This window comes from Patella vulgata, chromosome 3 (genome assembly GCF_932274485.2).
Source record: "Patella vulgata chromosome 3, xgPatVulg1.2, whole genome shotgun sequence".
NCBI classification, from domain to species: Eukaryota; Metazoa; Mollusca; class Gastropoda; family Patellidae; genus Patella; species Patella vulgata.
The window spans coordinates 89,320,365-89,335,993 of NC_065881.2; the positions used below are offsets into that span (position 1 = coordinate 89,320,365).

General features: G+C 37.2%; 1 protein-coding gene across 1 annotated transcript in view; it reads right to left on the reverse strand.

Moving 5' to 3' along the window:
- The window catches only part of LOC126816612 (uncharacterized), a 30,319-nt gene extending 18,365 nt beyond the window's left edge, over positions 1 to 11,954 (reverse strand). Inside the window, exons 1-10 of the mRNA XM_056099467.1 lie at positions 11,314 to 11,954; positions 9,948 to 10,159; positions 8,695 to 8,784; positions 7,110 to 7,245; positions 5,416 to 5,500; positions 4,712 to 4,790; positions 3,805 to 3,888; positions 3,137 to 3,291; positions 2,251 to 2,288; positions 1,264 to 1,369 (exon numbers count right to left, since the gene is read on the reverse strand). Coding sequence (XP_055955442.1) covers positions 1,264 to 1,369; positions 2,251 to 2,288; positions 3,137 to 3,291; positions 3,805 to 3,888; positions 4,712 to 4,790; positions 5,416 to 5,500; positions 7,110 to 7,245; positions 8,695 to 8,784; positions 9,948 to 10,159; positions 11,314 to 11,365 — 1,037 coding nt within the window. The 5' untranslated portion in view covers positions 11,366 to 11,954. The remainder of the gene's footprint in view (positions 1 to 1,263; positions 1,370 to 2,250; positions 2,289 to 3,136; positions 3,292 to 3,804; positions 3,889 to 4,711; positions 4,791 to 5,415; positions 5,501 to 7,109; positions 7,246 to 8,694; positions 8,785 to 9,947; positions 10,160 to 11,313) is intronic.
- Positions 11,955 to 15,629: the final 3,675 nt, after the last annotated feature.

Here is a 15,629-nt window from a genome sequence, read left to right on the forward strand (position 1 = left end):
TGAATAGAGCTATACGGCCTTTAAGGTTATATCTCTCGAAGGCTCAGTTCCGTCCAGTATTTACAAAGATACAACCATGATGAATTGAAAATGTCGCAGCATCGACATCCTGTACATACTTTAATAAATGGATGTGTTCCAGACGGAGGTAAACCAAAACGGGCGAAATCCACCTTCTTCAAAACGACCAACTAACACAGCCTATTTGGTAAGTCGAAATTTCAAGACACTAAGTCGAAATTCCAAGAGACTGTAACTTCAAGAGGTCAAGATGCTAAGTAATCTGCCTCTGTCTATTACCGTTTTAAACAATCTCGCGCCATCTTTAATTTAGCTGAACTCTGCGATATGGCGCTTTTTAATTCAATTGATTTCAAGTTTGGAGATTATCCTCCGTTGACATTGTGATTCAGTTACAAGCCAAGCCGGGGAAAATTTATCGAAAAATGTAATTGATACACAGTTTCTTTCTCTCGACCAAGTGAAAATACAGTTTCGAGAACTCCGTACGGGTGTTCGAAATGATTTAGTTCCTCTTTTAAGATACCTAATGTAAAATATAGATAAAGAGTCGGTCGTTCTGGCTATAATATTAAAAACAACAAGATAATGAAATAAAAATGTGTTGAAAATTTCATTCATATTTCTTTATTCTGGACGATGTTATGAGTGTTGGAACATGTAACGAATATTTGTTTAGTGTCTTCCACATTCAAAACACGAATTATTTGTCGGTTTAAATCAACATTGATGTTGTGATCTTGATGATGATGGGCTTCTGATATCCAATATAAAATAAATCATTTTACCATTTTGCGTTTCAGCGCCATTTGTAACAAGGGCTATACATATTCCACAAGTCATGCCAAACGGTGACATCATATTCTTATCTGGAGAGCAAGCATGCACAAAAAATACTACCAGTGTAGATTGAGATTTCTCGCGTATTTCGCCGAACATAACTGATTAGAAATTACCGTAAAAACGGAAACGATTGAATATAAATCAATTTATATACATTCATATTACATTATTATATGTGTTGCGACCCATTTGTGTCAATTTCTAGGTCCAAATACTAGCCATTTAGCTCCTTTAAATAGTTTAATAGTTGGTACACATGCATGTGTCGTTGCATCTATTATATGACTATATAACTTACCCATGTCCCCTGCCGTCTGTCAACACAACATCCGGAATTTAACTATACAACCCATGCCCTAACCCATGTGCTATAATAGCATATATCAATATATAACTTACGCATGCCCTAGCTCGTGTGCTATAATAGAACCCACTATACCATTTCGGCTGTTTTCATTGATAGATACTGAATTAGGTGTACACATAACTCTTAATCCAGCAAGACCTACAATAATATCAATATACTCGTTTTATTTATGTTGGGCATAAGTTATTTATCAATTTAGCCGAGGACGAACATGATGACACAGCGTTTAACGCGAACTATCTCTACAAAGCGGGGGAGGGGGGTAGTGGTCTACAATCTGCACCTTAGATCATAAGGTCTGTCATTGACTCGGGTGGCGTGGTTTCGATCACACATTTGTACGTGGCGAGGGTTATGATCGCATGTCCAACCTCCGGGACCTTTTCTTTCAACAAACTAACTATTAAGGCCCATAAGCGCCAGTCAAACACTAATACGATTCAGCAATATTTTATTCCCTAATTGACTTGGGATCCACGGTGGCTAAGTGAGTAGAACGCTGGATTGCTAGTTTGGAGGTCGCAGATTCGCTCTCGGTGTTGGTCGAGAAAGTACATAGGGACTTTCCGGGGTGGTGGCCCCTTGTCAGTGATGCAGGTCGGAGGGCCTGACAATGACAGCTGTCTAATCGTTCGGATGGGACGAAAAACCAAGGTGCCGTGTACACATTGGGGTGCAAGTAAAAGATCTCTTGGCAGTTGGAATTCGATATAAGAGTAGGCCGTAGCGCCGCTGTCCGGGCACAATTTTCCTCATAACCCACTGTATGGGGTATGCCCCTCTTTATCAGTCCAGTCGGAGCAGAACAGTAGGGTATTAAACCCCATTACATTCCATTGACCCAGTTGAAAAGTTGTGTCTAGGGGACGTTACACTCAATTTGTCTTTCTTATAAACTAGTCGGACAACTAGTACTTTAAGCGGACGTTAAATAAAGCTATTCACACACGCACACACCTACACACCTGGAATGTGACTTCTAACATTGAGCGGATTCATAACAAATTCAATATACTTACCGGCAAAAGATGTTTGATTGCCTCGAACCAGATCATATCTGTAACACAATAAATGTATATCTAAATATTTCGAACATACTTTTCTGCAATGAACGGACTTATGATGACGCACCTACGCCATACAGTATGCCATGAGGGAAATTTTGCGACGATATCCTTTTTGTGTTCTCCAATGAGTACACATGAGCCCCATTCTTCCTCCTATCCGAACGCCCAGACACTAGTCATGCCATCTGTCCTGCACCACGGGCATATCCCGAGCATCTTACTCACTGAGCCACCGCAGCTCCACGTTACAGTGTGATGATAGAAAACACCGGTAGATGTTATAAGCTGTACACTCGATTTGAGTGTCTGGGGTTCGATCCCTGAAGTCTTCCAAGATGAACATTCGACATAATGTAAGCTCCATTAGTCGAAGAAGAACAGTCGGGATTATCCAAGCTCTACTCCATTTGGTCAGGACTAGAACCTGGTGCGGAGCTTTCATACGAAGTAGATTGGTCGGTGGGATATTGGAAAAGCTCATCATTTGACACATGAAAGCGGCAATTAATTAAATATCCTTATCATATGAGATACAGAAAGCTTAATCTGGCATTATGTAACAGTCCAGTCGTGTAATTATTTTAAGATCTGACAGGGGCCAAAGGGTGTAAAGAAGAATCGGGAAGTTAGTTAAGATCAGAGCTGCGTCAAAATGGTTTAGTTGCGAAATGGCCTTGAGTCCAGACCAAAGGGCGGCCAAGTAGCACCAAGACCCTCTCAAGACAAGCTAACTTTAAGGAGTCGGTTAATTAGAAGGAGTTTTTGTACTGTATATGTCCACAAGAATAAATGTATTAAACCGGTGGTGTCATCAAGAACCCCAAGGGCCAATACTTACCCAGTAAAGAACATGTAATGGTCGCTAGTTGGTAGTGTAATGTTGGATGGTATGTCCGTTAACCAATCCCTACAAGCACCCAGGCCATCAGGACTCTCGACTTGAGTATCATTAGCTTTAGCCAATCCAACAGTAAAATTTGAATTCAGACGATCCTAATGAATAAAAAAACACAACATTTCACATCAAATATAATACGAACCTTTCATTGATTGTTTATAATAATCTAGCCTATAGCTGTTTTTGATCCAAAGTTCACAGGGATTTTTGTCCCTTTTCTCAGTGGTGCAGGGACAATGTGTATTCGTTCAGATGGGACAAAACACCCACGTATCGTATACACATTGGCGTGTGTTGATGGCGAAGTTTGTTTTTAGTTTTCTCTCTGTCTCGTGATGAGTTAGAAGACAGTACCTGAAAAGGGATAACGTATTGGCGTGCATGTAAAATATCCCCTGGCAATTGGAATTCGATATGTAGGCCGTAGCACCGCTATTCGGGCAATATTTCCCTAATAGCAAACTACGTGGCGTATGCCCGTCTTCATTAGCCCAGTCAATGCAGAACAGAACGTTAACCCCATTTCATTTCTTCAGTTTTACTTTACATTAAAGACATATAATTATATGTATTTAGGTCAGACTTAATTAGTAAATGAAATGCCTCACCTGGAGTAGAAATAAACCTGTTGCTTTTATCAATATATCAATACTACCATTAGTATCATACACACTGTGATATCTTAATCGTAGCTATAAATAATAATAATATACAGGCTGGTTAATCGTAGCTAAAAATAATAATTATATATATATAGGCTGGTCAATCGTAGCTATAAATAATAATTATATACAGGCTGGTTAATCGTAGCTATAAAAAATAATTATATACAGGCTGGTCAATCGTAACTATAAATAATAATTATGTATAGGCTGGTCAATCGTAACTATAAATAATAATTATATATAGGCTGGTCAATCGTAGCTATAAATAATAATAATGTACAGGCTGGTTAATCGTAGCTATAAGTAGTAATTATATATACGCTTGTCAGTCAGTTTTTTTTTTATTTATATTGACTCATTATGATGTATTAATTAAGCAAAAGGAAGTTTACCGAAATCGGAGTCCAAATAAGGACAGGGGTGGACAGATAGGAAGTCAGTACAAGCGAGTGCAAAACTGGCGACGTTATCGTTATAGCTCATAAGGTCATGACGTTACTGTGACGTCACAACGGCATATCAGACGTTGCATTTCTTCCGAAATCGGTTCATTTATATATATGCGTGTTAATAGCCGACTCGAATGCTGATGCAGAGAAGAATGTGTGTCCATTATGTTGGGTTGATCAATAAGAACAATGTGTTTAACAGTCTGTCGGCACAGTGAGAAACTTCAATTCCGGAACGCTCAATAGAGTATCCCCTTTATGCGTCTGGTCATCAGTAAGGTGACAATGAATTCAAATCCGATACTCGAGTATCCACCTTATGTATCTAACCATCTCTTAGGTGGCCATATTGCCGTTGTTTACACGTGTGAATCTAGGATATAATAATATTGATGTTTTACCTGTTCATTGACTAGAGCATAATAAACCGACATCTCGTCTATAGCTTGATTACTATCATTGTTATTCCTTTCTAAATAACTACAAAATATATCAAAAATTAATGAAATGCAGGATTACAAGTTTTATCTATTTTACTTTCAGTAACTAAGTGTGTTTATTTATATTGTATATATTTTATTTTCATTAACTAAGTGTGTTTATTTATATTGTATATATTATAGTTTATTTTCATTAACTAAGTATGTTTATTTATACTGTATATATTTTATTTTCATTAACTAGTGTGTTTATTTATACTCTATATATTATATTTTCATTAACTAAGTGTGTTTATTTATATTGTATATATTTTATTTTCATTAACTAAGTGTGTTTATTTATATTGTATATATTATAGTTTATTTTCATTAACTAAGTATGTTTATTTATACTGTATATATTTTATTTTCATTAACTAGTGTGTTTATTTATACTCTATATATTATATTTTCATTAACTAAGTGTGTTTATTTATAATCTATATATTATATTTTCATTAACTAAGTGTGTTTATTTATACTCTATATTTATACTCCATCCTGCAGTGCTATATGTGTACTTGTTATCTGAACTCGAGTAAACCGATGTACAAAGACGTGGATATGGTGGGTATTTGGGATCAAAACTTTGACGTCATGCTTTACAAAATTTAATATGAACTTACTATTCAAAATCTTTTGTATCACTGATAAAGCAAACTTCTATGATATATTTTCTAAATGTGGTGGATCTCTTTTTTCTTTTTCTGTCTGTAAAATATTATATTTCATGCAATGAAAGCAGAAGCCACATGGCAGACAGTAGTCTCGGGACAAAGGGTCACCAGAAAAGCGTGAAAGAGAGAGAAGTGTGGTTTAACGTCCACTCGACACAAACTAGGTCATTTCGGGACTAACATATGGTTCAATTTATTTCAATAATTCGCTAGCGCGTAGGGGTCTTTAGCAATCGGAGGACCCGGAGAAAATACAACCGGGGAATCGAAAGTTGACCGGGGAATCGCAAGTTGACTCAATGACAGACCTTATGATACAGCGCGCACACGCTAACCATTCAACCCCCGGACACCACAAAAGCATAATCTGCGCAACATATCTTTCATTCATTAGCGATATTAACAGAACCAGAATATCTTTGATCTTGAACGGGGTATTTCCCCATTGCATTGCCGGATCAATGTCACGTCAATTTCAATGGAATCGTCGAATATGAAAGGCCATGATGTGACAATTATTGTTAACGGCTGATATAATTAATATTGTAAAGTTGTAAAAGGGTCATAGATTCTGTTCTTTCAACAAAATCACTAATTTAAGACATCCATGACTAATTTACTATATTTTTTAAGCGTCCAGATCCATTTTAGACTTCTCAGTCAGCCTTTATTCAACGCCCTTCATAGTTAGTCAGTGTTTTGGTCGACTGGGTTGATCGATTGGTTTAACGCGTGAGCTTTACAGTATAAGGACTGTTATTGAGTCAAGAGGCGTGGTTTTGTTTCCATGCTTGTATGTGACAAGGAGTACGACGCCTATCCAACCCTTGTTAGTCTCGAAATCACCTAATCGGTGTCGAGTGGACGTTAAAGACTGCAAAAGCACAGTCAATCATGACACACAGAGTACACTGGTGGATAGGCTCCCTTATGAGTTTTTTTTTTATTTTAAATTTTTCTCCTGTCACTGCACGCATGGGATTATACATCCCCGTGTAGACTTACAACCGACCTTCCAATCTATTCACTTGTGTTAAAGATCTGGGATCCAAATATGCTCATATGTTAACACTTTGCCCTCTAGCCAAAATAAAAACATACAGAGGGGCGCGCAAACATATTTTCCCAGGGGCAGGTGTGGGTGTGGGGCGGGGATGAGTTGGGGTGGAGGTACCATCAAGACATCGACCAAGTCGGCATAAGAAAATGAATTATTACCCCCTGTTAGATCAAAAAGTAGTCAATAATTATTATGTAATCTTTAAATGACTCAGTTGAACATTAATGTGTATTATTGGCCCCATTTTGTTCTGATTTGAATGTGTAAGGAACACTGGCAAACCGGCCCATTTTCCATAAACCGGTTGAATATTTCTTTTGTATTATTGGCCTCATTTTGTTCTGATTTGAATGTGTAAGGAACTCCGGCCAACCCGCCCATATTCCGTATCCGCCAACCAGGCAAAAAAAAGAACAAAAACGGCCCATTTGTCTATTTGGACTAAGCTCAGGGAGGTGCCGCATCCCCCCCCCCCCCGTCCCAAAAATCCCTATTGTGCGCCCCTGATCATATCGAGTCCAAGCTACGTAGTCAGCTGAGACATGGATTTATGCGAAATGAGTTAATATTGAAATATGCCTACCATTATAATCTCCACCATGATCGATCATCAACTCCTCATAATGTATCACATGTTGAACCGTCTGACCAGAATCTCCGCCATCTTCTTCTACAGGTTTAATATAAACCATTCTTTCTTCTAACTCAAAATTACCTGACTTTTAAATCAACAGAGAGATCTCACAAATACGTTCGATTCAAATTAACAGTTAAAAAGCTCAATTTTGAAACCATATTATTATGTTTGTGCATTCTGTAACACTTGTCCTTAAGACAATTTTGGTTCTTTGCAAAATTGTTACTTCACTGTGTCTTTATAGTCAAATCACACATACTTAATGAACGTGAATGATATATTTATACATAAAAAACAGTGATATTTTGGTTAAATCATAATCATTGTCCAAATATCCATCAAATTCTGTCTGTTAATTGACATATGGTTGGTAGACCAAATAATGTCTCCTCCATTAGCTGTGTGAAATAAAGAGGTTTATTCCATATATGGGATGGAAATTAACGTCAAGGTTATAGAAGACCTGCAGAAATTAGGGGGTATAAATTAGGGGGTATAAATTAGGGTGTAGAGGGAGTTGGATCAGAGCTCATTCAGAAATCCCAAGCAGCCATTATTATTGAGAACGAGGAATCTTCAAAACCATTACAGCTTAGAAATAAAGTTGTAAAACCATTGATGTTGTAGTCTTGTTACGATCACAAAGAAACAAACACAACAATAGAAGAGGTCCGATTGTACTACAATTCAACAACACTTCCGGAGAATGTTGAATAAGCAGTTCCCTGAATCCTACAAACTGTTCTGGGGCGATACACGAGAAACTCAATAAATAACGACAAATAACTGTAAAATAATATATACTCTAATATCAAATGTTGAACATATATTTATATATATATATATATATATACACTTGTCTTTCATGGATGTTTGAAACATTCCGTGACTTTGGGATACATTAAATCTTACAAGTGTTATGATATGTTATACAATATTAACATGAAACACCAATCTGATTTAAATACAGATCTATATTTCGTTTCGTTTTTTATACTTTCGACGACCTACACTACATAAAGATCAGAAGATCGTACGAGCGGCGTTTGACCATATGACGTCAGACATTAATCAATCAATCAGCGTTGACGTTCTAGTGGTTTACCTACAGTTACGTGCATGGCACGCCAAGAGCCCACCGTAACAGATGGTTTCATTGGCTAATACCTCACTCCATCCAGAACGCAGGTTATGTAACAACTGAAATAGGATCTGTGTTTTAATCAGATTGCATGAACTACAGGAATACGTCCAGTTTCCATAAAATATAGTTTACGAAATCAAGAGATTATCGATGCCAATGATTCATAATTTCCGACTATAACATACAATACTGTGAGAAGACACAGAAGCACAGCAACAGCATGAAGTAAACGATGAGACACAGAGAAAAACAAATGTTGTCATTATGAAACTTCCCCACGAAATTAATTTGCATGAAATTAAATTTGAACACTTCAGATGAATATTTTAACAACCAGCCAATGTTGCTTTTCAACCCCATTGGATTTCTATGTTCCAATATACATACCAATTTATAAATAATATTGTCTTCTAAATCAAAACGTCTCTCCACCATTATTGACGCTTTTCTACTCAAATCTGTGTAAACTGCTCGATTCTAAAATTAATTATTAAAAATATAAATTCCATACCCTATTTCACATGACATCGAATCAGGGTAATGGTTAGGGTTTTCGTTTAGACAAATGTGATAGGCATATTCTGATGTGCCATTTTATACAAGTATTGTACTTAGAAAGTATGAAAGCCAAACCCACAACCAATACAATCCCTGCATTGACCGAGAAAGTTCATCCAGATATTCCAGCGTGATTTCCCCTTGTCAGTGATGCAGGACGGAGGGCCTGACAAGGACAGCTGTCTAGTCGTTCGGATGGGACGAAAAACCGAGGTCCCGTGTATACATTGGCATGCACGTAAAAGATCCCTTGGCAGTCGGAATTCGATATAAGAGTAGACTGTAATGCCGCTGCCCGGGCAAAATTTCCCTTATAGCACACTGCATGGCGTATGCCCGTCTTCATTAGCCCAGTTTAGGAGCAGAACAGTAGGACGTTAAACCCCGTTTCATTTCATTTCATTTAAAGCAACCAAACATCGCTGTTCACAGCGAGAGAGTCATGTAAACAAGCTACTTAGTGTATCTCCCACCTACAGTCAGTCAGTCAGTCTTGTCCAGATTCTGATAATCAATAAACTCAAGCCACTTACAGTACGCCCATCCCCATCCCACACCCACACACTGCTAGAACATAATATGACCACAACCATGTGCCCCATCCCACATTATGGGAGATTAGATAAAGAGCTGGCCGTTTTCACTATAATAGTTAAAACCCAGATAATGTATGGGCAATTTGCTGAAAATTTCAGTCTAATTGATCCACTCTGAACCGAGAATTTAGTGATTAAATTTTTGGTCTAGCCTCGATCATCATTACTAAAGTCGGTCCTATAAAAAACATAAGTCTCGATTATCCATTTTTTTTATTTAATTATCAATGAGCGTCAAGAAGCAGATATGATTCTAATCCAGAAAATATCAAGGCTAGCGTTACCATCGAGAGTTGATTATGGTCTGGATAAGTTAATTAATGTCTAATTAATAATTTAGATAACATTTCAGGCCTAAGGAAAGATCTGCAACTGGCAGATTTAGCTCTTGCATAATGTATGTTTAAGTCTGAGAATATTGAACTTTGGGCCAGATGTTGTAAAAGCTGTTGAAAGAATTAAACTGAATAATATATATTATATTACCCTTGTGGTTCCAAATATTTCGTCTGTCACACCATTAGAAATAGAAAATGTAGGTAATCTGTCTATTTGTGTTAAACGTAATACACCCCTATCTGACTCTGTCTCCACTTCAAAAACCAGATTAACTAGCATTGATTCCACATCTCGCTTAACTCTTCCACCATCTACATCCATGTCATATATTGGTATATTTCTAATATCTATCGATCGATCTGTAATATATCATATATTGGTATATTTCTAATATTTATCGATCGATCTGTAATATGTCATATATTGGAATATATCGATCGATCTGTAATATATCATATATTGGTATATATCTAATATCTATCGATCGATCTGTAATATATTATATATTGGTATATTTCTAATATCTATTGATCGATCTGTAATATATCATATATTGGTATATTTCTAATATCTATTGTTCGATCTTTAATATATTATATATTGGTATATTTCTAATATCTATTGATCTGTAATAATTATATTGGTATATTTCGAATATCTATTGTTCGATCTGTAATTGCTACAGGCTATGACAGAAATTTCTATAAATGGAAAAACTCATCATAAGTGTTTACAGAGCTACATCTTCCTGCTTTAGGTTTTATTTGTGATCTAGATCACTGATAGCCGCTCCAAGACAAAATGTGATGAATGACAACTTTACATTAGAAGTGATCAATTCTGTTTGTAACGCTGATGTGTTTGACACGAGTATTCATATAAATATCTATTGTGCTTTTATATATAAATAGCCGATTTTAATAATTTCATTGAACTACCTTCAAAGGAATGAATATGTTGATGTCATCGGACATTTCAATATTTATGACCTTCTCACTTTTGATCAATTTTTAATTTTGTTATAAAATTCTTTTTTTGTTCTTTTCTTATAAATAGTGCACACAATTGATTTCCTTGATAGGACTGCGTGCTGTGTGATAAGGTCTGTCATTGAGTCAAATGGCGTGGTTTCGAATCCCCGGCTATGCGCGACAAGGAGTAGGGTCGCCTGTCCAACCTCGTGGGTTTTCTCCTTGTCCTCCAGTTTCCTCCCATTGCTAAAGACCCCTACGCGCGCGTGAATAATAGAAATAAAATTGAACAATATGTTAGTCCCGAAATGACCTAGTTTTGTTTAGTGGACGTTAAACCCCATTTCTCTCTCTCTCTCTCTCTTTCTCTCTCTCTCTCTCTCTCTCTCTCTCTCTCTTTCCCTTTTTTCACATACACAGCAGATTTGTTTATGATATATTTCATAATATGTACAGAGAAGATATGTTTAATATATTTCATATTCTTAAAATCGAAATAAAATATTATTTAAATAAAAAAAAAATATATATTGAATACATACCTGCTACAGTGAAAGACAATCCCAACAACAAGAATAATATGACGACCATCATTTATGTTTTTACAATTAAACCAGTGGTGAGGGATGGGTGGGGGTTACTTCTAATTACACCGAGGGTGAGGTGTTGGCGGGGTTACTACTAATTACCCCGGGGAGAGGGGGATGGGCTACTTCTAATTGAAATGTTTTATATTTTGGTTAGGATAAGTGTATTATTACATTGATATTAAATGATATCCTCCAGTTACTGTAATTTATATAGTTTCCTCAGGGATAATCTTCAACAATCCCATGACTATTCTTATAATATATTCCTCAAAAACTAGTAATTCAATGATAATCATTAACTATCACATATTTCTTACAAATTCTATCATCCTATATTCCATACACAATATTTATAGATATTAGATGATAATTGTCAACTATCACATAAATATTGTTATCCAATATTCCTCACACGTAATCTACAGAATTATAGACTTCAATCATCGCATAAACACACTCAAGCCGTAATAGTTATTAACGACCCGTCTTGCACTATCACATAAACACAATCATATCATATCCCTCACGAGTTAATATTAGGCATTAAAGTTTCGTTATCAAACGTCATATAAATAATCCGATACACTATTCCCACGAGTGGTTATTTTCTATAGTGTTTATATTCTACCTATCCTATATACTTGTGTCAAAGTTTAATCGGCACTTAAATAAAACACCTTTGTTAGTCAGGTGTGGTGAATGGCAATACAGTACATGTATTACACGAGCCAATTGGCTTGCATAAAGTAAATAGGGGCGTACTAATACTACCCGTGTGTGTTTACGTCTTTCGAGTGCAGTTATTAATCTTATTATAAACTTGATTGGTTGAATGAGGACATTTTTGGTAATGGGATAACGGTACATTGTATTTGATGCACAGTGACATGTGACAGATCACAAGAGTAGGTTGTTGCGCTGCTGTCATAACACACTGTATGAATTAGGCTAGCTACGAGAACGAAACTAAAAACGCTGAGATATACTGATGTGCTTGTTTTTAGCTACGATTGGATGCCTTTAGTTCCAAGCAAGTGGCAAACTCAATTTCTTTATTAATGTAGGTACCATCTTAAGAATAAGTTAATTTTATACTATTAGTACCTATTACACATACACAGCCAAATCTACTGAAACAACATTCATTTATCAGCAAATATTGACAATGAAGTAAATCAAGCGTTGTTTTTATCAAAATTGATTCGGACGTTCATAATTACGGCGTATTACTACTGCGCAACACTGATCAAATTAGTACTTTGATTGGCTATTGCACACGAGACCCCCGCCTTTATGTGTTACAAACGTAAATTTAAAATGTCGGAAAAAGCAATCTACTGTCGCTTTGATTTTAAAAGAGGGGTTTTGTAGCCGTTTCAGGTAGGATTATCTGCTTAATTGTAGTTGGGTGTGGCAGGGAGGGTTGAGAGATAAGGTTTGTTATCTAGAATTAGGCCTGTATTCATACAGCAAGGTATGACGTTAAACCCCATGGAGATAACGCAGAAAAGTTGTCCTATTTTATTATGTTTAGCAAACACACAGGGGTCATTCCTATGGGAGGAAACTTGAGTACCTGGAGTAAACCACATACGCTTGAAACGACGATCGCAGGCTAGTGGAGACTGGTCAGGGATAGCCCAGGGCCATTAGACCATTCAAACCCCCGTCCCATCCCCCATCCCATCCCCCATCCCAGTTGTGTAGCAGAGTACAAAACCTCTTATACACCATGTTCCTGAATCAACGACTGCGAGTTTCACAACATCTGGCCGTTACTTGTTTACTTCACAATTCCCGAAATTAGTGCCGCAATATACAGGGTATTACGTAAAGGCCTTGATGAGATGTAGATAGTTAAAGCGAGATCAAGCCTTCTATTGAAGATGCGTATACTCCTGCTGTTACGTTTGTACTGAGATACCCGTATTATAAAGTACATAAGAAAGTTCAATGTTCTCGGTCTGTTCGGTCACCTCACCCACCAAGATATCCATATACCCCCCCCCCCCCACACCGTCATACCGTCATGATCACATTAATAAAGACCGTCCCCCACCCTCCGTCATACCGTCATGATCACATTAATAAAGACCGTCCCCCACCCTCCGACATACCGTCATGATAACATTAATAAAGACCGTCCCCCACCCACCGTCATACCGTCATGATCACATTAATAAAGACCGTCCCCCACCCTCCGACATACCGTCATGATAACATTAATAAAGACCGTCCCCCACCCTCCGTCATACCGTCATGATCACATTAATAAAGACCGTCCCCCACCCTCCGACATACCGTCATGATAACATTAATAAAGACCGTCCCCCACCCACCGTCATACCGTCATGATCACATTAATAAAGACCGTCCCCCACCCTCCGACATACCGTCATGATCACATTATATAATAAAGACCGTCCCCCACCCTCCGACATACCGTAATGATAAGATTAATAAAGACCGCCCCCACCCTCCGACATACCATCATAATAACATTAATAAAGTCATGACATTAATAAAGGCCGTAAAGTACACAAGACGGTTCAATGTTCTCTGTCAGATCGGTCAACATGACATAACTCTATTGGGTGTTAAATAATCCTTTAATAAAAGATATGTTTACAATGATCTAGTGATTGTTGATTTCCATTCAAATCAATTCTACATACACACTAGGGGATATTAAAGTTAATATCATATCGTGATTAATGTTCTTGTGACATAATATCTAGGGGACATTAAACTTCATATAGAGGACTACACCTCACACAAATGAATATACAAGACAAACCTACGGAGAGAGAGAGAGACAGAGAGACAGAGAGAGAGAGAGAGAGAGACAGACAGACAGAGACAGAGAGACATAGAGTCATTTCGGGACTAGCATATGGTACAAATTTATTTCTATAATTTGATTGAGAAAATGGGGTTTAACGCCCACTCGACACGGACAAGGTCATTTCGGGACTAACGTATGGTTCCATACGAGCGCATTTAGCCGTGGGGTGTAACCGGAGGACCCGAAGAAATCCCACGGGCTTGTCACGTACAACCCGGGAATCGAAACCACGCCAGTTGACTCAATGATGGAAATTGGGATACAACGCACACGCGATAACCATTCGGCCAGGTAAATCTGTCTATTTCAGGTCTTTCTTTAGGCCTTGAATGTTATATAAATTATTAATTAGACATGAGTTAATCCTCAAAGCATTTTTAGTCTACGATATTTACTGGATTTGATAGATAATTTTAATGTAAATATGGATAATTGAGACTTTGTTTATTATCGTACCGACGTTAGTAATGGAAATCGAGGCTAGCCCAAAATTGATCGCTAATATCTTGGTTCAGGGTGAAGTAATTTCACTGAAATTTTCAGCATATTCGGTTAACATTATCTATTTTTAACTATTATAACGAAAACTGTCAGCTCCTTATCTAATTCTACCTAATTCCCCTTTGAGAGAGAGAGAGAGAGAGAGAGAGAGAGAGATGGGTTAACGTCCACTCGAGGATTCGAAGCCACGTCACATGACTCAATGATGACAAAGCTTATGATCAAACGCGTTAACCATTCGCCCCCACCCCCTCACCTTTGAGAGCATGTCGTTCTTACTATAGCTTACGTGTTTAAACTGGATTAAGAAAATGAAATGAAATGAAATGGGGTTTAACATCCTACGGTTCTGTTCTAACTGGATTAATGAAGACGGGCATACGCCATACAGTGTGCGATGGGGGAAATTTATGAGGCATATAGATGGTGAAATATGAATATATTGTCAATTGCAGTCAAAGTATCGATTATCTATTTTATAGTTAAAACTTTGAAATGATCTTGTATATTCACTCATTTTATGATGGGTTAGTTGTATTTTACGTCCGCTTCCACCGAGGTGATATCGCAGACAAACTCATTTTATGTTACTCATAAGTATTTTAAGTGCGTGTGGTTGGGCGGATGGTGCTACAGGCCAAGATATATTTATAAACTATAAAAATCCTTTCTACAGTCTAAATGACGTGAGACATTAGCCCTCAGTGTGTTGTGCCAGTGTCGGTCGATGTCATAAGACCGTTTATATATAGATCCATCGAGTTTGTTTGCCATGATCCACAAATAATATTGTGTAATACAGCGTTAACTTTGTATTCAGAGTTAAAGTTATAACCGCAGGGTTTGCAAGGAAAACCTGTTATTTAAAAATATCTCCTGACTAATTCTGTCGGTTAAAGGGTGGAATACGCTTCTCCGTGAA